Below are 24,186 nucleotides of genomic sequence, written 5' to 3' on the forward strand. Positions count from 1 at the left end.
CCTCCCTGAAGGACAGGGGAGTTCAGTTTGGGGATTCTGAAGACACAGGGAACATACGGTCTCTCCTCAAGGTTAGGCAGCACAAAGATGTTATGGAGAGAAGAGGGATACTTAAAGGTCTCAAGTCCATCCTTATCCCTGGACAATAATAATGATGGTATTGGTTAAGCGCTTACTATGTGCGAAGCACTGTTCTAAGCGCTGGGGGGATACAAGGTGATCAGGTTGTCCCATGTGGGGCTCACAGTCGTAATCCCCATTTTACAGATGAGGTAACTGAGGCACAGAGAAGTTAAGTGGCTTGCCCAGGGTCACACAGCTAAGTGGCGGAGCCAGGATTCAAACCCATGACCTCTGACTCCCAAGCTTGCACTCTTTCTACTGAGCCATGCTGCTTCTCTTAGTCAAGCATCCTAAACAAGCAAGAGGAGCCCACTTTTAGAGCCCTCTGCCTGAAGTCTCGACAAGTGTGAAACTGGGCTTTCCCACCAATTATCTGCTAAGGAAGGAGAAAATGTCGGTGGATAAACGGAGGTGGGAGGTGCTGGATCCTTAGAAAGGGGGTTCCTCAGTCCTCTGTTTGCACCAGAGCAGTTTAATGATTAGAGAAGACCAGCTGTTGATCCATCTGTTTGCCTCCCTGGAGAATTCCGAGTAAGTTGTCTTCTGCTCCAGGACCCCATGCGCAGGAAGAACAGCAAGATTGCTGCACTTTCACACTGCCCTATTAGATTGGAAGTTTTAATGTGGGGCCCCCTTCCCACCTTTCCACCTTCTCCCCAAATGGCCATGGTCCTGGGGAAGTTAAGAGACCAAGTGGTAGCCCCTCTCTGAGCTAGGCAAAAGTGTAATCTAGCCACTGCAGGTTTGGAGTTGCCTGTCTGATCCACCCAGAAGGCAATCGGCACTAATCATTCAGAACAGAGGCTGAATACCACATCCAGATTGGCCAATACTTCTAGCCCAAGGTAGGTGACGATGGACAGACCAAGAATGCCAGCAATGTGCCCAAGATTATGCTGGTAAGAAACTTACCATCAGGGTCACCTAGTCTGAGAAGTGGATGCAGTTCTCTCTCTTGTTCCAACCTTGGGACATTGATCCACTTGAGTCCTGGTCTTCCCCCATCCCAGACTGTGTAACTCAAGGACAACTAATGCTGGACTTCTTCCCAAGCCAAGCTGCAGTTTTCAGCTCAGTCAGGTGATGAGCTTGCCCATATGTTTTCCGGAGTTCCAAGGGGTGATTTCTTGTCACACCCTAAATGCCATTATTAACCCAGTCTTTCCAAGGCCTTCAGGGCTGGTAAACAGTTCAGTTTGGTGGGGTAAGGCATCTCCATGAGGTCAGTGAGTGGAACGACTGGTTGACTGCAGTCGTGTCTATTATGAGGGAAGCGGGATTCACCCTCCAAGGAATGGATTCAAGCCCATTCCATCATAGGTGGCTTCCACCACAGCCTGAGCAACATCCTGTTAGAGAAGCGGTGCGGCCTAGTGGAAAGAACCTGGGCCTGAGAGTCAGAGGACCTGGGTTCTAATCCCAGCTCCACCACCTGTCTGCTGTGTGACCATGGACAAGTCACTTCACTGCTCTGTGCCTCAGTTACCTCAACTGTAAAATGGGGATTTTATTTCTCTTCATTTTTTTCTATATAAAAAAGAAATGAGCAGAGCTAGCTTACTTGGTCTAGCCCACCTCCATTAGCCAACTGCACTGCTTTGTACGAGGATAATCAATCAATAGTATTAATTGAGCACTTCCTCTGCAGAGCACTCTATTAAGCACTTGAGAAATTACAATAGAGTTAGTAGACATGATCCCTGCCTTCAAGGAGTTTACAATGCATCAAGGGAGACAGACACCAAAATAAATTACAGGTAAGTGGAAGCAACTGAGTTTAAAGATATGTATATTAAGTGTTATTGTGGGTGTGGGTTGGGAAGTGTGAGTGCACAAGTGCTTAGGGGATGTGGAGTGGTAACAGGCATAATTAGGGTGGGGAGATGAGAGGTGAATCAGGGAAGGCTGCCTGGAGGGGATGTGATTTCAGGAGGACTTTGAAGATGGGGAAAGCATTGGTCTGGCAAATGTGAACAGAGAGGGATTTCCAGACAAAAGAGAGAGCGGGAGCAAGAGTCCCATGGTGAGAGAGAGAGGCACAGTGAGTAGGTTGGCTTGAGAGCAGCGAAATTAGGTAGGAAAGAGAGAGCTGATTTAGCACCTTAAAACCAATGCTGAGGTATTTCTATTGGGTGGAGAGATGGATGGGCAACTGTTAGAGGATTCCGAGGAGTCAGGAGACGTGCACAGAACACCGTTTTAGAAAAATGATCTGGGCAGCGGGGAAGTCTGGGCTGGAGAAGGAAGCGTGAATGTAGGTTACTTGACCTGACCTGCAGTTACCTGTGGCAAAGTTGTGGGTCGGGTTAGGCAATTTGTGCTAGATGCAGGTAAGTTCCCTCACATTCAAAGAATGAGTAACTGCTGAGCCATCAGGTGCCCTCAGTAAGCCGTGCTCATATTGAGGCTGCTCCTCTCTTTCTCTCCTTTTCTTCCTCTTTTCCCTCCTTCTAGCCCCAGAGCAGCCCAACCCACCCTCTCCTGTCCCGGCTTACATGCAGCACTCTGTCCCCAGGGAAGGATGATAGAGTGGTCAGAAGGGCCACTGATAACCTGGGAGAAGAAATTCACTGGGGGGCACGTAGGCAGTCGTCATGCTGTGAAAACTTGCAAAACCCACAATTAATTCCATGCACGGGCACCTACAGAAAGTTTTTTTATGATATTTGTTAAGTGCTTACTGTGTGCCAGGCACTGTTCTAAGCGCTGGGGTAAATACAAGGTGATCAGGTTGGACACAGTCCCTGTCCCACATGGGGCTCACAGTCTTAATTCCCATTTTACAGATGAGGTAACTGAGGCCTGGAGAAGTGATGTGACTTGCCCAAGGTCACACAGCAGACAAGAGGCGGAGTCAGGACTAAAACCCAGTTCCTTCTGACTCTCAGACCCATGCTCTATTCACTAGGCCACGCTGCTTCCCTCAAGTTGTAGGTTGGGACAGGAGTGTAAATTGTCATTGCGGGTCCAAGACGAATAGTTGGGCAAATCTACAGGTGTAGGGCGGGTAAGGATGCTAATTAATAATCTCCGTGCCCCTCTCAATACCACTCTCTCCCCTCATAACTGCTGCCTCAGCTCCTGGCTAGGTGGAGGAAGAAGGGAAGGCAGACCCCAGGTTCCAGAGGAGCGAGGAGAAGAAAGATGCTGCAGTTGCTGTTTGCATGAACATAACTCTCCCCAAACTATTGCTGCCACTTTCCAATGGACTGTGGGAGGGGAGAGAGCCATCATATGGGTGTTTGCCCATGGGGTTCTGAAATGCCCAGCCATGATCCTGACCCTGACCTAGCTCTAGGACTTCTCCGAGTAATGTAATTGTTCAGAATGATGATGGTCCTGGTGACGATGATGTTGATAATGAGGGTAATGATGTTGATGGAATCTTTATGGCGCACCTGTAGTGCAGAGCACTGTCCTAAGAATTTGGGAGAGTACAATAGAATTAGTAGACATGATCCCTGCCCCCAAGGAGCTTACAGTGTAGCAGGTCGGTCTATTCTCCTGTCAGAAATGACGGAGAACCCATGCAGAGAAACTGATTGTAGTTCCAGTGGCTTGCCCAGTGCCATTCGCCGTCTCTCATCCCTTTTGGTCGCGTTCCCACTGGGGCACTGAGTGCAACCAGTGAGAAGGTGGGCAAGGGAGCAGCACATCGTGAAGTGCATGTGCAGTCTTGACCCACATAGACCAGCTACAGGCAGAACCGGGACAGGAGCCCAGGTCTCCCGATTGCCAAGGAAATAGGGAAATGCTCCTTACCTCCAAAAATAATATGTTCCTCCCCTCCAGGTTTTGGGTAGTTCTTTTTTTTTCTGGTATTCGTTAGTGCTTAGTATGTGCCAGGCACTGTACTAAGTGCTGGGGTAGATACAAGCTAATCAGGTTGGACAGAGTCCATTTTCCACATGAGGTTCACAGTCTTAAGCCTCACTTTACAGGCGAGGTAACGGAGGCACAGAGAATAATAATAATAATGGTATTTGTTAAGCACTTACTACGTGCCAAGTGCTGTTCTAAGCGCTGGGGTAGATACAGGGTAATCTGGTTGTCCCACGTGGGGCTCACAGTCTTAATCCCCATTTGACAGATGAGGTAACTGAGGCACAGAGAAATGAAGTGACTTGCCCAAGATCACACAGCAGACAAGTGGTGGAGGCGGGATTGGACCCCGCGTCCTCTGCCTCTCAAGCCCATACTCTTGCCGCTAGGCCATGCTGCTTCTCTAGAGAAGTGAAGTGACTTGCCCAAGGTCACAGCAGGTGTAGTAGAGCCGGAATTAGAACCCAGGTCCTTCCAATTCCCTGGCCTATGCTTCTGGTCTTGCACAAGCATCGTTGGGTTTGTGTATCTATCATCTGGTATTGATATCACCACCCCCTTTCACTTCCCTTTACCTCTCCCTACATTTTTTTCCCCCTTTCTTCAACTGCGGGCTACAGCTTTGGAAACAATGACCTCTTGTGGCCAGTCGAAAATGCTTCTCCTTGCCAAATTTCCATTTAAAGTTTTCTCTTGCCAACTAAAGGACACTAGGTTGCTGAAAATACCCTTGGTTGGTAAGACCAAAGGCAAATGAAATAAAGGGGGTTAGTAGGGATTTTCCACCAGGTGACTTTCAAGGTGGTAGAATACAAACAGGCATTCTAAGCCAGTTTCAAGTTACATTGTGCTTTTCAGACATTGGATCAGTGGATCAATGGCAATACACAGGGAATTTAATTATATCTGTCTAAAGGTCATGTTATCAGTAAACTTTTGGAAACGGTGGATTTTTGTCACTGTTTAAAGTTCACTGTTACTGGCAAACTTAATAGTGAACATTAAGCCATTAGAATTCAGTTCCTTGAGTATCAGTTAATCAATCAGTGGTATTTGAGTGCTTATGGTGTGCAGAACACTGTACTAAGTGCTGAAAGTACAATATAATAGAGCTGCTAGATGCAATCCCTCTGCTTAAGGAGTTACAGCATACTGCCATTGGCCTAACAATAAAAAGTAACCATAATAATTGTGATGTTTGCTAAGCACTTACTATGTGCCAATCACTATACTAAGCATTGGGGCAGATACAGTATCATCAGGTCAGATACAATCTCTGTCCCGTACGGGGCTCACAGGGGGGAGAACTGCTATTTAGTCCCCATTTTATAGATGAGGAAATGGAGGGACAGAGAAGTTAAGAGACTTAACAACTTGTTAGAATGTTGGAGAAGTCTAATGCGATGCCAGACTCAGTCTCTGCTGGCTTCCAGTAATGGGGAGGTGGTGGCCCAGGAAAACCATGGCCATTCAGAACTGTTTACTGTGGTAGCCAAAAAGGAATACTGAGAATTGAGCCTGGATTCTTAAAACCAGGTTTGGGAAAACCCTGGTTAGCAAAGGAAACTTGTATATCCCATTAATTTCATATTGCACCCCCTTGCCATGAGAACCTATATGTCCCACACCCCCTCCATGTGTTAAAAAACTGAATTGAGTTTTCTTTATCAGGAAGCCTCAGGGGAGAACCATAAGTTATCCCGGATTCAAATCCATTTTCTCTGGCTCCTTAAGTTTAGGGCATGCGATGGAGGTGGGGCTTCCATCTTAAAAGGCCTGTCTTGACATCACTCGGTCCATCATTTGTGGTGAAGAGGGGAAACTCCTTTTTTGCTCTGAAAGAGAAGCAGCGTGGCTGGGAGTCAGAAGACCCGGGTTCTAATCCTAGCTTTGCCAATTGCTTGTAGTGTAACCTTGGGCTAATCACTTAACTTCTTTGTGCCTGTTTCCTCAGCTGTAAAATAGGGATTAAATACCTGTTCTCCCTCCTGCTTAGACTGTGAGCCCCATGTGGGACAGGGCCTGTGTCCAACCTACATATCCACCACAGCACTTAAAATAGTATATGACACATAGTAAGTGCTTAACAAGTACCATTAAAAAAGTGCAGATAAGCACTATTCAGAATGCAGAGCTTCCTCAATAATTTCCCACTTTAACCCATGTTCCCACGTCCTTATAAGTGTATCTTGTTAGTGATTTGTGTGGCATTTTCCTTTTGCCTATCCTCTAATTGATTCATTCGTATTTATTGAGCGCTTACTGTGTACAAAGCACTGTACTAAGCGCTTGGGAGAGTACACTCTAACAATAAACAGACTCAAAAGGGGAAATGGCAGGGGTCAAATGACTTAAAAGCTGGAGCCAAGTGTTTGGAGAGTCAGGACTCTGGTTATGCCCCAAACCCCTGAAAGGGCCAATTTTCCTCCCTCTCTCCTTCAGCTCCCCTGTCTGGTATTAACTTGCCTACTCTCGGATTCACAGAGGTGCTGAGGTTGTGAATGTTTTGAACTCTGTGGGGGAGAAAATTTGCCTCATGACAGCAAAGTGTTTTGTGATGGGCAGCTGAAGGTCATGGTGTTGATTCTCTCTCCTGTCTCCCCTCACCCCACTGTTTTGTGGTAAAACTGAATGAACAGAGACAGAGCGCGAGAATGAGTGTGAGGGAAAGAGCGAGGGAAAGAGAGAGAGAGAGCCATTATGCTAACTTGACAAATTGCAGTGTTACAGGAAGTGGCTATAAATCAGTAGCTGTAAATATGAAGCTAATCAAGGGGAAGATCTTAAACTCAAGTTCCTCTTTAAAAGGGGAACCATATTTTGGTTCATTCCACAAAATAGAAACGAGCTACTTCTCTCTCTCTAGGGCCTTGACAACCCCAGTAAGGGAAAGTTGTGGTGAAGAGAAGGGTAAATTTGGTGAGTTTGCAGCCCCGAATTGTCAGACAGGGTCTTTCTCTGAGCGGCCCCGAGAAGACTTTGACCGAGGGCCGGGCACTATGAATGAAACTGAACCGACCGGCTCCTGTGTGGACTTCCTCTTCTTTCGGACCTCTTGTTCTTTAGAAACGAAACACATGGAGGAAGGGAGCATTTTCAAGGCTTCAAAATATCTTCTGTGGGCTACCAAGTGCTTTTGGCAAGCCAGAAGTGCTACGAAGAGCAGGTGATGTGGGAGGGAATTGGGAGGATGAAAAAACTTGCTGGGTTAGATGCACTGAGAGTTTGGAGGCGCCCTTGCATATGAGAGACCCTCGAATTTCTGGGAGATTTAGTCTGTTTCTTGCTTGATACTGTTAATCCTTGACTGACTGATGACTCTCCCTGTTCTCCCTCCTTTCTCTATCTATCCCCTGCAGAAAAGGAGACAAATTCAAGCAAGCACTCAGCTTTGGCTTTCTGCTAGCCCAGATCCTCCTATCTGGTGGCCCATGCACTGCTCCCTCGGCCCCCAGCGTGTGACAGGCCCCCAACGCGATGTGTGTTTGTCAAACCATGGAAGTGGGGAAGTATGGCAAGAACGCAAGTCGAGCTGGAGACCGGGGAGTCCTCCTAGAGCCCTTCATCCACCAAGTGGGCGGCCACAGCAGCATGATGCGCTACGACGACCACACCGTCTGCAAGCCCCTCATCTCCCGAGAACAGCGCTTCTATGAGTCTCTTCCCCCGGAAATGAAGGAATTCACGCCTGAATACAAAGGTAAGCCCCGTCCAGCCTCACCAGCTGGGAGCACCTTGCTGATGCTTCATTTGATGGTAAGGGAAGCCAGGTGTGGCCTAGTGAAAAGAGCCCAGGCCTGGGAGCCAGAGGACCTGGCTTTGAATCCCAGCTGTGCCTTTAAAAAAAAAAAATTTAAAAAAATGATGATATTTGTTAAGTGCTTACTATGCGCCAGTCACTGAACTAAGCACTGGGGTAGATACAAGATAATCGGGTTGGACACAGTCCCTGTCCCAGATGGGGCTCACAGTCTTAATCCCCATTTTACAGATGAGGAAATTGAGGCACAGAGGAAGTGAAATGACTTGCCCAAGGTCACACAGCAGACAAGTGGCAGAGCTGGGATTAGAACCCAGGCCCTTCCTACTTCCAGGCCCATGCTCTTTCCACTAGGTCATGCTGCTTCCCGATGACTTTGGGCAAATCACTTCATTTTTCTGGGCCTCCTTTTCCTCATCTGTAGAATGGGGATTCAATATTCTGTTCTCCCTCCTACTGAGACTGCAAGCCCTGTGAGTACACAACCTTCTGGCCGAGAAACATGCGTAACACCTCTGATCGATTATAATAATAATAATTCTAGTACTTGTTAAGCACTTGCTATGTGTCAGGCACTGTACTAAGCGCTGGGGTGGATACGAGAAAATCGGGTTGGACACAGTCCCAGTCCCATGTGGGGCTCACAGTCTCAATTCCCATTTTACAAATGAGGGAATTGAGACACAGAGAATAATAATAATAATAATAATAATAATAATAATAATAATAATAATGGTATTTGGTAAGAGCTTACTATTTTCCGGGCACTGAACTAAGCGCTGGGATGGACACAAGCTAATTGGGTTGGACGCAGTCCCCGTCCCGTGTGGGGCTCACAGTCTCAATTCCCATTTTACAGATAAGGTAACTGAGATACAGAGAATAATAATGACGGTATTTGTTAAATGCTTACTATGTGCTGGGCACTGTGCTGAGCGCTAGGGTAAATACAAGCAAATTGGGTCGGACACAGTCCCTGTCCCATGTGGGGCTCACAGTCTCGATCCCCATTTTGCACATGAGGGAACTGAAGTGACTTGTCCAAGGTCACACAGCAGACAAGTTGTGGCTGTTTCCCTTGCTATTCCGTCACATTGTGTTGTGAGCAGGGAATGTGGCTACCAACTCTTTTGAATTGTATGCTCCCAAGCACTTACTACAGTGCTCTGCACTCAGTAAGTGTTCAATGAATCCCATTGCTTGATCAATTAATTACAGCATTTATGAAGCAACATGGACTAGTGTATAGAGCACAGGCCTGGGAGTCAGGAGGACCTGGGTTCTAATCCTGACTCCGCCATTTGTCTGTTGTGTGACCTTGGTCAAGGAATGTCACTTCTCCGTGCCTCAGTTACCTCATCTGTAAAATGGAGATGAAGACTGTGGGCCCAATACGGGACAGGGACTGCATCCAACCTAATCTACCTCAGCACTTAGAACAGTGCTTAGCATACAGTAAGTGTTTAACAAATACCATAAAACACACACACAACCCTCCCCCACCCCTTCTCTGTCTCTCTGTCTCTCCCTCCACTTTAAACAGCTCCAACAAACTGAGATAGCTTTCACATGTGTTTGGCTTTATTTTTCCAACTAATGTTGATGCATCCAGAAGTGAAAAGCACAATCTTTCAGACTGACTTTTTGTAGCATAAAGAGAGCAAATATATGTTTGTGGCAAGCGGCAACATTTTTTACTGAAATTTGCATTATCCATCATACATTGCCATTTCAGTGACACTGTAACTTACCCGTTCATTTTATGACCTTATTTTATCGACAGAATTCTCTCCCTATGATGTGTAGAGGGAATTCTTCTAAATTGCACTGTTTAAAACAACTGTGGTTAATCAGCCTCAATTTTTCTCTGTTGCTATAATCAGTTTCCTGACCGTGAGGCAGAATTATGCATTCTTTCTCAGAAATAAACAAAATGGCTGAAGACTATCAAAGAAAAAAACAGGCGAATCAAGAATGAGCCACTTGGTTCACATATCGGAAGATGATATTGCTGATGAATGGGCTATCAATCGATCAGCGGTATTTATTGAGCCTTACTGGTCCACAGTGTTGAAGACAGCTGCGACTTTGAGGATTAGGATAGAGTAGAGGCCGCTAGATTTCGCAAGAAAGAAATCGTCGGTGACTTTTGAAAGGGAGGTTTTGTTGGAGTAAAGGGAAGGGAAGGCAGATTGGAGGGGGTCAAGGAGAGAACTGGAGGAGAGGAATTTGAGACAGCGGGTGTCAACAACTCGTTCAAGGAGTTTGGAGAGGAATACTAATAATACTAATTATGGTATTTGTTAAGCGCTTACTATGTGCCAAGCGCTGTTCTACGCGCTGGGGTAGATACAAGGTAATCAGGTTGTCCCACGTGGGGTTCCCAATCTGAATCCCCATTTTACAGATGATGTAACTGAGGCCCAGAGAAGTTAAGCGGCTTGCCCAAGGTCACACAGCACACAAGTGGCGGAGCCGGGATTAGAACTCACTTCCTCTGATTAGAACTCACTTCCTCTGATTCCCAAGCCCGGGCTCTTTTCACTAAGCCGTTAGTGGTAGAAGGGAGATGGGGTGAAAACTGGAGGGAGCCGTGAGGTCAAGAGAGAGTTTTTTCAGGATAAAGGAGACATGGGCATATTTGAAAATAGTGGGGAAGGAGGCATTGGAGAGTGAACAGTTGAAGACTGATAGATGACTTGACACCTGTCCACATGTTTTGTTTTGTTTTGTTGTCTGTCTCCCCCTTCTAGACTGCGAGCCCGTTGTTGGGTAGGGACCGTCTCTATATGTTGCCAACTTGTACTTCCCAAGCGCTTAGTACAGTGCTCTGCACACAGTAAGCGCTCAATAAATATGATTGAATGAATGAATGGGGTCTGTGTCTGATCTGATGATCTTTTACAGATCACCTGTATACATGTATATATGTTTGTACATATTTATTACTCTATTTTACTTGTACATATCTATCCTATTTATTTTATTTCGTTAATATGTTTGGTTTTGTTCTCTGTCTCCCCCTTCTAGACTGTGAGCCCACTGTTGGGTAGGGATTGTCTCTATATGTTGCCAACTTCTACTTCCCAAGCGCTTAGTACAGTGCTCTGCACACAGTAAGCGCTCAATAAATACAATTGATTGATCTTTTATCTATCCCAACACTTAGTGTAATGCTTAGCATTCATTCATTCAGTCGTATTTATTGAGCGCTTACTGTGATCAGAGCAGTAGTAGAACTTAAAACAGTTCTTGGCATATAGTAAGTGCTTAACAAACACCACCATGATTATTGTTAAGTGATGCAAACCTATGTTTGGTTTGAAAGAAGTTATTAATAGGAGCAGATATGATTCAGCTGTACAAAGGGCAGCCCAGTGCATCTTAAGGGGAAGTGGTTAGGGTTAATGCGGTAGGAATAACCTGAAACACACAAATGAACTGAAAAGAGCCAGGGAAGCAACAAAAACCAGATGAGGTTTTGGGGTACAGGAGCAACCCAAAACGTTTTCAGGGTGGCCCAATGGGCAAGGAATGTGTGCGTTTTGGTTCTCTTTGCTGGAGAGGTAGCATCCTGGCATTGTCATAGAGGCCTATTAGCATTTTCCTGCTATCCTGCCTGGTGCCAGTGAAAGCATCTGGCAAAGGTAGAGGAGCTTTGACCTTTCAAACCTCACTCCTCCCACCCTTTCTTTCCCTGCTCTTGAGGGTTCACCCTGGGATTTCCCTGTAATGATTTCTGAGCCATTCCGACTTTACAGAGAGGTCCCGATTTAGAAAACAGCTCAGAGGATGGAAGGACTGACTCTTGAAAGGAAATTTAAAGGCATTAAATTGACAAGCTTCTTTTTTTTTTCTGAAGCTATTTTTTTCCAATAAGGTCTGCTAGGGGCAAAGAAGGAAAGAAAGGTATCAGTGGGAGAAAACTTAAAGGTGTGCCTACATACATGTAGGTGCAACACAGCTTTTTGTGGAAGCAAAAAATGTCACATCTGGCCAATAAATCCATGTGCTCCAGGCAGATTGAAATTAGCCACTATACTGATCTTCAAATGTAGTGCCAGTTAAAAGCAGTGGCCCCCCCATCCATACTATGTCTTCTGAGCTTTGGGGATGTCTAATATTTTCAGCTCGCAGAAAGCCTAAAGCCTGCATTCTCTCCATGCCACCTCAGTGGGTGGCCGTGGCACTGAGAGAGAGTGCGGCAGACTTACCTCAGATGGAATGACTTCCAGAACCCCAAGCAGTGCCACCAAACCTGGAACTATACAGGAAGTGGAGGCAGCCTGAACACACACAGGTTGGTTCCCCTCACAGCGCTCTGAAATTCCAAGTTCCCTTGGAGACCTGCCTCATGGGAGGCGGCGGGTATATATGCTCCAGAGAAACCCCAGTGCTGACCCGGGAATCAACCAGGCTTGTCCTCACCACTTCTCCCAAGCAGGTGACATGGGTAAGGAAGAGTGGGGAGAGGGTCCCCATTCTGCTGCAGTAGAACCGGGGCTAGGGAGTAGGGATTCTCTACATTTTGGTTCTCACATCTGGGATTTTGTTCTTCACTGCAAATGGAAACAGTGGAGGCAGGCTCTTTCTCTGCCAAGTGAGTTACAAGGATAATTAACCTGAATTCTAACTCTCCCACTCTTCTTCACCTACCCTCAATTTTTAATGGTATTTGTTAAGCGCTTACCATGTGCCAGGCACTGTTCTAAGCGCTAAGGTGGGTACCAACTAATCAGGTTGGACACGGTCCATGCCCCCCATGGGATTCACAGTCTTAATCCCCATTCTACAGATGAGGGAACTGAAGCACAGAGAAGTGAAGTGACTTGCCCAAGGTGACACAGCAGACAAGTGGTGGAGCCGGGATTAGAACCCAGGTCCTTCTGACTCCCAGCCCCGTGGTCTATCCACTAGGTCACACTGCTTCTCTATTCATCAGGTCCCATTTGCCTTATTCTCTTCCTGAAGAAAAAACAGCAGGAGCTTCCTGGCCAACCTTGAGTGGGCGACAGGGGAAGGGGGAGCCAAAGAATGGTTTGCTTTCTTACTTCTTGGCTCCTTCTATAACTCTGGGTTTTTTTTTTTTTTTTTTTTAATGGCATTTATTAAGCGCTTACTATGTGCAAAGCACTGTTCTAAGCGCTGGGGAGGTTACAAGGTGATCAGAGGGTCCCACGTGGGGCTCACAGTCTTCATCCCCATTTTACAGATGAGGTAACTGAGGCACAGAGAAGTGAAGTGACTTGCCCAAAGTCACATAGCTGACAAGTGGTGGAGCCGGGATTTGAACCCATGACCTCTGACTCCAAAGCCCGTGCTCTTTCCACTGAGCCACGCTGCTTCTCTTAGCCTCTTCTTTAAAGATCGAGAAAGGAACAGTGACCAGTCCGTAAAATAAAATGCATGGCTTTAACCAGCAGTGTTGATCAACCGGGCAGCAAGAACGAAGGTGCAATGGACTTCAAATGCTAGAAACTGCAGAAAAATGAACGGGAAATTCAGCCTAGACAACATTAATGATGGAAAGATGCTTAGGAGGGGCAGCAGGAGGGGACATGGCAATGTGATATCTGAGAGAGAAAGCTAATCAGGAAGACTTAGGTTGAATCAGAGAACATCGAGTCCCTCTTGCCCTTGCACCTCCTCGGCCACAGGCCGGGAGGCAGGCGATGAGGTAGCAGCACTCAGGGAGAAATGGATGGTTGAAGGAGGCCCCAGAAAAGATCACATCTGCCCTATCTGAAGGAGGAAGTAAGGGGTTTAGAGAAGAAAATCAATCAATCATATTTATTGAGCGCTTACTGTGTGCAGAGCACTGTACTAAGCGCTTGGGAAGTACAAGTTGGCAACATATAGAGACAGTCCCTACCCAACAGTGGGCTCCCAGTCTAGAAGAGTGGGCTCCCAGTCTAGAAGAAAATGCTTTAAGAACAAAGGAGAATGAAGCAGAGAGGGGAAGATCATAAATGAAGACAAATTGAGAATGGACAGAGTCTCCCAGTGGACCTCGAGAAGTGAAGCCGCCTTGCTGTAGCATTGGTGAATAGCCATTCTCCCCTCAGGATGCTATAGGACCAGTCTGAACAGTCTTCGGGGTGTGGAGGGCTGGGGAAGGAAATAGAGAGGAGGAGGTGACATGGTCTGAGGGCTTGGGCTACCCTCTTGTAGCTGCAGGCTGCGTACATTTTATAGTAATGATAATATTTGTCAAGTGCTTCCTTTTTGCCAGGCACTGTGTTCAAATCAAGTTGAACACAGTCCCTGTCCCATGTGGGGCTCACAGTCTCAATCCCCATTTTCCAGATGAGGTAACTGAAGCACAGAGAAGTGAAGTGACTTGCCCAAGGTCACGCAGCAGACAAGTGGCAGAGCCGGCATTAGAACCCATGACCCTGTGACTCCCAGGCCCGTGCACTATCCACGAGGCCATGCTGCTTCTCTTGTTATATGTTTCTGTTGTTATATTGTACTCTCCAAAGTGCTTAGCACAGTGCTCTTCACACAGTAAGTGCTCAATAAATAACGATTGATTGAATTGATACGTTAGAGATCATCAGTGGGATGAGTCGGCTTGGTTTCACATCTTGATTTTTTTTGATTTTCAGTGCTATGTCCCCTGATACCCATTTGGATGTGCCAGGGGGAATTCTCCCCATAGGTTATCTGATTTCCTCAATGCCTTTGTTCTGTAACACTTGCTATTAAATTCTCAATTATGACTGTTGCTGTCTCTTGATTGTCCTCACAGGAAGCACCCAGCAGTGGGTTTCAGATGAATTTCTCCAAGTAAACAAACATTTCCCCACAAACTAAAATATGGTACCATGGTAAAACCACAGAGACAGTGGACAAGTCACTTAACATCTCTGGGCCTCCGTTTCCACTGCTGTAAAATGGGGGTGAAATGCCTTCTCCACCGCCCCCCGCCATCCCATAGACTATGTGCCCCATGTGAAATAGGGACTGCATCTTGGCCTGATTAACTGACATCTACCCCAGAGCTTAGTATAGTGCTTTAACAAATCCTGAAGTTATTAGTAGCTGATTACATGTGACCTTGGGCAGGTCGCTTGACTTCTCTGTGCCTCAGTTTTGTCTCCTGTCAAATGGGGGATGAGATGAATCCCTCTTCTTCCTCCCCCATACACTGTGAGCCCCAGGTGGGCCAGGAACCGTAGCTAATTACATTGTCTCTACCCCAGAGCTTAATAAATACCAGATGACTATGGTGACGATGATGATTTATTATTATCATCCCGAGTCCAGTTCGTTCGTATTAATCTGGGACTGGGGGTTCTTTTCCAACAGGTGTGGTGTCCGTCTGTTTTGAGGGGGATAGCGATGGCTACATCAACCTCGTGGCTTACCCTTATGTGGAGAGCGAAGTTGTGGAGCCGGAAGACGTGCCAGAGAGAGAGCAGCCGCGGCGCAAGCACTCACGCAGAAGCTTTCACCGGTCAGGCAGCGGCAGCGAGCATAAGGAGGAACGGGCAGGGCTGGCCCCAGAGAACACAGAGAGGTAACGGGACAGAGGGCGGGAGGAAATGGGGTTTACGAGGGTCCGTTCTTGTTGGGCCGGGACTCCGAAGGCTTTAGGGCTTTCGACATTCTGTCTTTCCCTGACCCAGCTTCCCTCTGAATCGGCCTTGTGTCCCCAGGGTCTCGGTTACTCCTCCACCTATCACTTCACCGCAGCAACCTCGGCTTGGCCTGGGGATGTGCAGGAGATGAGTGAGAGAGGCTCTCAATGACGCTCTTTTGGGTTTTTGTTAGCTAGGGGCCAGAACCCCAGAACTGGTGCTGTCGCGATCATGAATGAGGAGAAAGAGGGTGATGCCTAGAGGGAGCAACCCTGCTATCTTGGGCTGAACCCCTCTGGGTCTTGTTGCATCATCTGTAATGTGGAGATGATGAGAACTGCCCCTCCCTACATCACAGGAATGTTGTGAGGCCAGTTGAGAGAGTGGTTGGGAAAGCACTTTTGCTAAAAGGTGTGGTTATTTTTTATTGTTTTCTTATCCCATCCTTAATCTCCTGCTGCCTCTTTTTTTTAATGGTATGTGTTAAGTGCTTACTACGTGCCGGGCACTGTGTTTTGTGCTGGGGTAGATGCAAACTAATCAGGTTGGACACAGTCCGTGTCCCTCATGGGGCTCACAGTCTTAATCCCCATTTTACAGGTGAGGTAACTGAGGCCCAGAGTTCAGTGGCACGACCGAGCGGACAAGTGGCAGAGCCGGGATTAGAATAAGGTCCTCTGACTCCCAGGCCCGTGCACTTTCCACTAGACCACGCTGCTCCCTTGTCGGGTAGGAGAGCCGAGAGCAAGCGTTCCAGGGAACTGGGCAAGCCGAACGTGAAAGAGTGGGCAGGGAACGTGTCTACCAACTGTGTTGAACTGGACTCCTGGCAGTTCCACCTTCACAACATGGCTAAAATCCACCCAAACTACCGCATTAGTACAATCACTTCTCCTATCCCGCCGTAATTACTGTATCAGCCTCCTTGCTGACCTCCCAGCATTCTGTCTCTCCCCACTCCAGTCCATACTTCGCTCTGCTGCCTGGATCATTTTTCTACAAAAACGCTCAGGACATGTTTCCCCACTCCTTAAGAAACTCCAGTGGTTGCCCATCCACTTCCACATCAAACAAAACCTCCTCACCTTTGGCTTTAAAGCACTCAATCACCTTGCCCCTTCCTACCTCGCCTTGCTACTCTCCTACTACAGTTTAGCCCACACAATGCTAACCTTTTCACTGTTCCTTGATCTTCTCTATCTCGCCGCCAACCCCTCGCCCATGTCCTGCTTCTGGCCTGGAACGCCCTCCTTCCTCAAATCCAGTAGACAATTACCCTCCTCCCCTTCAAAGCCTTATGGAAGGCACATCTCCTCCAAGAGGCCTTCCCTGACTAAGCCCTCCTTTCCTCTTCTCCTACTCTCTTTTGTGTCACCCTGGCTCGCTCCCTTTATTCATTCCCCCCTCCCAGTCCCACAACATTAAATCCATAGCTGTAATTGATTTATTTATATTAATGCCTGTCTCCCCCTCTAGACGGTAGGCTCGTGGTGGGCAGGGAATGTGCCTGTTTATTGTTATTTTGTTCTCTCCGAAGCAGTTAGTACAGTGCCCTGCACACAGTAAGCACTCAAATACGACTGAGTGAATGAAGGGTGGTGATGGTATTTGTTAAGCGCTTACTATGTGCCCAGCACTGTTCTAAGCGCTGGAAGACTCTCCCAAGCACTTAGACCAGTGCTCGCACGCAGTAATCGTAATAATAATGATGGTATTTGTTTAGCACTTACTATGTGCAAAGCACTGTTCTAAGTGCTGGGGGGATACAAGGTGAATAATTGCTCAGTAAATACCACTGATTGATCGAGTCAGACCGTAACACCTTTTGTGTTGCTGTGTTCCCCTCCAGCCCTCAGGAGGTGAAGAGCCCCCAGGTGGAGCTGCACATCCATTCAGATGTTCCTTTCCAGATGCTGGATGGGAATAGTGGCCTGAGCTCAGAGAAGATCACCTATAATCCCTGGAGTCTACGCTGTCACAAGCAACAGTTGAGCCGTATGCGCTCAGAATCCAAGGACCGGAAACTCTACAGTATCCTTCCCAGTGTGGAGTTTCGCTGGGGACGGGCGGGGCTGGTCTTTTGCCTGATTTGTTTGTTCATCCCCCAAGGAACATCCAGGTTATATTTTGAATATATATATATATATATATATATGTATATATTTCATATTCAACACAAAGAACAGAAGAAATGCCATTACAGAGTCAGATGGATGGTCCTTCCAGCCCAGTGTTGTATCTCTGACAGTAGCAACAAAATGCTTGGAAAAAGCCCAGGCCTGGGAGCCAGAGGACCCGGGTTCTAATCCTGGATCCGCCACTTACCTGCTGGGTGACCTTGGGCAAGTCACTTAACTTCTTTGAGCCTCAGTTCCCTCATCTATCAAACGTGGACTCAATATCTGTCCTCCCTCCTACTTAGACTATGAGCCCCATGTGGGACCTGATTATTTTGTATCTACCCTGGCACTTAGCACAGTGCTTGGCACATACTAAGCACTTAACAAATATGATTAATAATATTATTATTATTCATAGTAATAATAATAAGAGAAGTGTGACAGTAGCTCTTCTTGACACCATTCCTCATGGTTAGGGATGGACCATCTATCATTCCTAAATTTACCTTTAGTAACAGCTCATTTGTGAATTTTCCCCAAACCCTCTCTCGAACCTACTGATATTTTTTGCCTGCGCAAATTTCTGTGATATTGAATTCTCTGGGTTTACCACCCTGCCACCCTCTGTATAAAATATTTCTTTTTGTTTGTTTGGCGTCTGCCCTCTTCAAGTTTCAAAGGGTGCTCCCTCCCCTGGGGAAGCACTGTGGGTTTGCCCTGTCCACGTCCTTCATGCTTTTGTTGCCTTCAGCCATGAGTCCTCTTGGTCTGCTGCTTTCTACACTGAAGAGTCCTAGCCCTTTCATCCTAGCCTCAAAAAGAAGCTTCTCCGTTCCCTGATCATCTCGGTCTGTTGGTTGTCCTTCTCTGAAATGCTACTGATGGGAAATGTATGCCTAGCTGCAGATGTGGCTTGAAACAGGTCAGCTCAGGATCTCAGTCCCAAGGTCTGCTTCCTTTTGCACTGACATGCAGAGCCTGGTGCAGTCATCATATTTTGCTTCTTATTCTCGTGATCCCCTCGGAGTGCCTGCTTGCAAAGTGCCACTCTCTTCTGGATTGTCATGTGCCACGTGCCTGGCTGTCTCTGTCGGTCTAGAGTCGGGGCTTGCAACATTCATCGGAGGTTGTGCTTTTCTGCTTTCTCTATCTCCCTAATTTTGGATTGTCTCACTTCTGCTCCCTTGGCAGCAGCCTTTCGGGAATGCTACTGTTATCCATTCACCTCACCTGTCCCTTCCAGCGAAGGAGCGCAGAGGTGAGCGTAGGTTTGATGCTAACAGACTGACTTTGTTCTACGACACTGGTCCTATTTTGCCATTTGATGTTGAACATGACACATCGGTGATGCTTAATACAGTAGGGAAGCAGCATGGCCTAGTTGAAAGAGCCCAGGCCTAGGAGTCAAAGGACCTTGGTTCTAATCCCTGCTCCGCCACTTACCTGCGGGGCGACCTCGGGCAAGTCACTTCACTTCTCTGGACCGCAGTTCCTGCATCTGTAAAATGGGGATTCAATACCTGTCCTCCTTCCTACTTAAAGCATGAGCCCCATGGGGGGACCTGATGATCTTTCATTGCCCCAGCGCTTAGCCCAGTGCTTGGCACAGAGTAAGCACTGAACAAATATCACGATTATTATTGAATGAATGGCTCGAGAAGTCAGGTGTGTCGACTGGTGGGTCCTCAACTGTGTGGAAGAAGGAACAGCCCTGCAGCAGCTCTTCGTACACCTGTTCTCCTATAACAGAAGTGTAGCATTCTGGCAGAACTTCAAGTCGAGAAAAATTTACCCTGCAGCACTCACCCATTCCGCTGCCCCATGCACAAGGAGTTTCTTGAATAACCCAGCATGCCGAGCCCCAACAAATTTGGATTACTGGAAGAACGTTTCTTGATTCCCTAATCCCGATGTAGCCAAACACATATTGGAAAGGTGTTTTGGCAGAGCACGCTGTACCTCAAGTTTGGTCTGAAGCTTGATTGCCACAGCATTACCACACCCTGTCAAAGTCTCCCAAGAGATAGGCTGATCTTCTTGCCTTGGTTTTGTACTGGCTTTTTCCTCTCCTTTTCTACTTTAGGGCATTGTTGGATAGCATGCTGCCTAGATAACAGCCTTCTGGGATAGCAGTCAGTTCCAGTTCCAAAGAAAGATGGTCATTATTTGTTCGTTGGGTGTTCCTGGTGCAGAGTGGCACATTAGTGCTCAGTGTTCTTCAGTCTCATTGTTGGCTTAGAACCCCAGGCTGGCTTTGCAAATTGCTTCACGGTCACCTGCATGTCTTCGTGCCTCTCAACCACCTGTAGCAACTCCCGCTTGACTGTCTCTAGACCTCTGATGAAGCTCAAAGCCTGTTGAGTTTGAAGAGTTTCTGAGGGGATTTGAAACCTTCTCATCCCGGCATCCGGGTCCCTCTTTGTATCCTCCAGCTTGGCCGCTTAGAAGTTGAACGGGACCAGACCTGTTACGCAGGACTCGCCATATCCCGTTGACTCCGGAAAATGACTCAACAGCGCGCTGTCGATTTTTGTCCGAGCCGTTGGGAAGCAATTTCGGGAGACCGATGAACTCAGGACAGTCAAATTGGAGTGGGCAGACCCCACATCTACTAACGGAGTCAGATATGTTTGTAAGGTCCGTGAAAACAGTAGAGAGTCTTGTTCTTAGACTTCTCCGGTATCTGAAGTGCTGTTGAGAGCACTAGGCCATCCGCGATCAGTTGATTCCAGGAGAGGCTGGTTGGTAATATTCTTCAGGAATGGAGAGCAGCGACTTGGCGTGGCAGCACCATAGTCTGTCAGTGTATGTGTTTCATCAGTGGATCCCTTCGATGTGTGTAGAGGTCGGCTAACCTGCCATCAGGTCCAAGTGCTTGACCGTTAGTCATGACTCAGTCGTTGCTGGAACAAGGATTGTGTATGTCTTGCCCTTCTAGGTAGAGTCTCTTCACTTCTACTCTCTTTGATCGTAGAAGATGTGCTCAAGGTCGTGTTTGAGTATGGTTGCCTTCTCTCTTGGGATCCCTCCTTGATCATGATGAAGATGAAGCTGATGGCTTCAGAGAGTTTTTGAGAGCAGTGGACTTGCCCTCCAGTATGTCAGCTGGGATCCTCTCCCATGGTACTAACTGGATTTTATCTTTCCCATCTCCCCTCTCCATCTCTCTCTCTTCTCTTCCCCCTCTCCATTGTTCACCTCCTTAGCTGGTGGGGACCGTCCTCTCCTCTGTTTTTCATTCGGTGTTGACCTGCTGGTCCTTTCGGCTCAGCCCGGTTGGGGAGGGGCGGTTTGGCTTGGCTCCTGGAGGTCTGGATGGAGGATGAAGTCTCCTTGACCCGCTTCTCAGAGTTCCTCTTGCTGGAGAACGTGGTGCACCATTTCAAGTTTCCCTGTGTGCTGGACCTGAAGATGGGCACCAGGCAGCATGGGGATGATGCCTCAGAAGAGAAAGCAGCCAGACAGATGAAAAAGTGTGAGCAGAGCACTTCTGCCACGCTGGGGGTCCGAGTCTGTGGAATGCAGGTATTATACTAGGTCCTAGGAACTATAGGCCGGAGAGGGCTAGGCTGAGCTTCCCTTTGGACTGAGGAATGGCACTTGCCTCTCACTCCCCCACAGTCTCTCAGTTTCTCCCATGGGTCCCCCGAATCCTCGAGGAGCCGCCGGGCAAAGCTCAAAATGGACTGGGCCCGGGTCACAGGTCCCGAGTCCGGGAGGCTCTGTCAGGTTGGCCAGGGAAGCTGTGGCGGGGTACTCGGGAGGTGGTTTTCCCCCTCGAGGTTGCCCCGTGGGGCCCGTTGGCCCCACGGGACAACCTCACGTGGGTAGGCGTGTTCCCCTGCAAGTGAGCCCAGACCTGCTTCTGACCCGACTTGGCTTTGAGGGCCACGCCCTGGGGCTTCACTCAGGCCGAGTGAGGACGGCGTCTGGAGTTGGCCCTAGTGGACTTCTGGCCCTGGCATCTCTCTCAAACCAGTGGCATCAGAACTCCCGCTGCTAGAAGATGCTTTTGCTAGGGCTCCTGAGGGTCAGCAGGTGAAAGGTGCGGGGGTGGCCGTTAGGAAAGGCACAGTTAGTGTACGTGTAAAGAGATAAACAACACCCTGATTTTCGGATTCTGTACAAGGCAGGCTTTCAGAAGTGCTGCCTCACTGCCAGGTAGACTAACTACCCCTGGCATCGGGCCCCTCCTCCATGTCCTTACTTCTCCAAAGGTGGGTAGGAGACACACCAGGTGATCACTGGGAGCCGCTCCTTGATACCCTCACAAATCGTCCTTAAAAGGGTCAAAGAGGCTGCCTCCCAGGAGCGGGCAGCTTGGCCAGGAGGAGGTCAGGCTCCAACCCTCTCATAGTCTTTTAAGGAGACCAGCCCTCCCCTCCCACTCTGGTTTCCTTCTTGACACCTAGCTGTGAGGACCTCAAGACTCAGGTAAGCAACCATTTCAACTTAGGCTGGAGGAAGGTATCGTGGCCCTCCCTCAACCCACCCATCAGCAAGGCCACTGGGGTTTCCATTTCCTGTCTGCCTGCAGGGCTCCAGGACTGTTCCCCCCTTAGCAGGCTAGGGGACTGACTGGGGAGGGAATTTCTCCCAAAGTCCCTAGGCCTGGAAAGGGCGCTCTTGTTTTTGTTACTGAGTCTGCTGTGGTTGGCCTCTATCCTTCCCTGCTTAGTGAGTGTTGGGGAGACTTACACCACTCTTTTCTGGAGGGGCAAGAAAGAAAAAAAAAGTTGGCTAGCTCTCCGCCACGCTGCACTCTGGAGTTAGTTAAGGGAGGGTTCCCAGTCTTCCATGAGGCAGGACTCCCTCCCTGGGTCGCGGCCCCTTCGGGCCCTCTCTTTCACCACCAGAAGAATCGGGTCTCTCTCAGTGGTTGTGGCCCAGCCTGATTGGCCACCCCGCTGCAAGCGGGGGATGCCAGGGGTTATCTGTGGCCCGGGACTCTCAACTCAGGGGATTTGGCGGCCGCTACATCCAAAGCCATGGCCAATCGCTGTTGCCGTTTGCCATTACTAGCGGCTGAGATAAAGGAATCTGTCTAGCCTTCCCAATCCTGAGTAGGAAAGTTTAGATTGACTGGCGGGGACATACTCAGGAAAGGCATCGATGAGATCCTCCACCCGGACAAGCAAGAAGAAGAAAACATCTGAGGTTATTTCAGTCCTTCCTTTACTTTCTCCAAGAAAAGACTACCCCATAGCCACGGCCAGCACACCCAGCCCACGCAGGAGAACTCACGATGGCTGCAGGGCCAGCAGGAACCTCCCAACAGCACCTTTAGCAACCACATCTCCTGAGTCCATTAGTCATTTTAGGCCACCTATGGCCAGCTCCTACCAGCACCACTTCCCCAGGTTACTGGCTGAAATTCACCCAATGTCCTTCCACCAGCTCCCTGCTTCCACCAAGAAACCCACGCGTGCTCTACTCCAGAAGCCCCGTTTCTGTTCCTAAACAGGGCCAAAGAGGCAGGGCCTCCTCCAGAAAGGGGCTCTGATTCCCATTGCTTTCCAGGCTCCCCAGAAGTCAGGGGACCTGAGGCCCACCTCAGACCTCAGGGAGCAGGGCCTTTGGACAGCAAAAGGAAACTTCCTAATGCTGACTTGAGGAAAATAATTTCACTTATCACACAGGAGACTGGCTTTGGCCCTAGACCCAAAGGTCACTCACCTCAGCGTCCCCATTCAGCCTGAACCACCCGAAATTCCTCCAGGACTGGAATCAGCCTATCTCAATTTCAGTTTCTCTCTGTTCCTGTGAGGCTCCCAATGGTTCTTAAGTGCCTAGTGAGTCCAGTGGTCTTCTTCACATAGCCCTGTTCCTGGACAACAGGCTCATTCCCAGATCTTGAAGTTCACTGGCACCATCTTGGAAACCCGGGCAATGACAGCATTCGAACAACTGGAGTCCAGGACATCTTGACAAGTACACAGGGCAGCCGACTCAAGAGCCAAGTCCCAGCAAGGTGACTCATCCTTCTCCTAGGCCACATGGCAGCCACGACCGCCAGACTTCCTTTGTTTCACCTTCAGACATGCCCCTCACAGCTAAGCTATAGTGGAGGTGAGCGTTCGTGTCACTATCCAAGTGGGCCATAGTGATCTGGGAAGTTTGGATGGCCATCTGGGGGTTGGGGGGATGGGGTTGCTAGGGGGAAAGTTATCACCATGTGGTTCTTTCTCCGAAACCGCCCCCCCTCCCCCGTTTGAGTGGGGCTAATGATGGATGCCTCCTTTAGGAAGCCCTCCTGAGAGGGCTGGGGGCCCAGGAATCTTGGCCTTCCAATCTAAACAAAGCTGCCTGCGGAGGTGTTGGGAAAAAAAGCCTGTTCTAAATGCACAGGAGTCTGGAACAAGTCTATATCGATCCAGTCAAACAACGTACTACCTAAACGAGACAGGGAGGCCCAGCTTCCTGCCGCTTAGCTGCTGGGAAAGAGGAGTTTGCTGGCAGACAAAATGACATGGGAGACCTAGATTCTCACAAGCAGCCCCTTGATCCTTGAATCACCAAGGAGGGATGCCAGAAGGCAACCTCATTGCCCCTCTGCAAGTTAGCTACCTTCTGGTACAGGATCCCCTGGGCCAGAGCATGGGCGACAGATGTGTTGCCACCTATTTAAAGGGGTTGATTGGCTTACGCCTTTTCACTCTTCTTCCGCCCAGTCTTCGGATTTCTTGATTACCAAATGGAGAATCTGTGGGGACAGAGTGATCTCAGCGACAACCCCCGTCTGGCCCCCCCCTTTGGCCCATTCAAGAGTAGTCCCTAG

General features: G+C 48.4%; 1 protein-coding gene across 3 annotated transcripts in view; it reads left to right on the top strand.

Moving 5' to 3' along the window:
- The window catches only part of IP6K1 (inositol hexakisphosphate kinase 1), an 84,239-nt gene that overhangs the window by 55,053 nt on the left and 5,000 nt on the right, over positions 1–24,186 (top strand). For all 3 annotated transcript variants that reach the window (XM_038740700.1, XM_038740701.1, XM_038740702.1), the window contains 4 exons: positions 7,305–7,645; positions 15,017–15,227; positions 17,138–17,319; positions 20,758–20,933. In XM_038740700.1, coding sequence (XP_038596628.1) covers positions 7,423–7,645; positions 15,017–15,227; positions 17,138–17,319; positions 20,758–20,933 — 792 coding nt within the window. In that variant the 5' untranslated portion in view covers positions 7,305–7,422. The remainder of the gene's footprint in view (positions 1–7,304; positions 7,646–15,016; positions 15,228–17,137; positions 17,320–20,757; positions 20,934–24,186) is intronic.

The sequence above is a fragment of the Tachyglossus aculeatus genome, chromosome X1, assembly GCF_015852505.1.
Source record: "Tachyglossus aculeatus isolate mTacAcu1 chromosome X1, mTacAcu1.pri, whole genome shotgun sequence".
Classification (NCBI taxonomy): domain Eukaryota; kingdom Metazoa; phylum Chordata; class Mammalia; order Monotremata; family Tachyglossidae; genus Tachyglossus; species Tachyglossus aculeatus.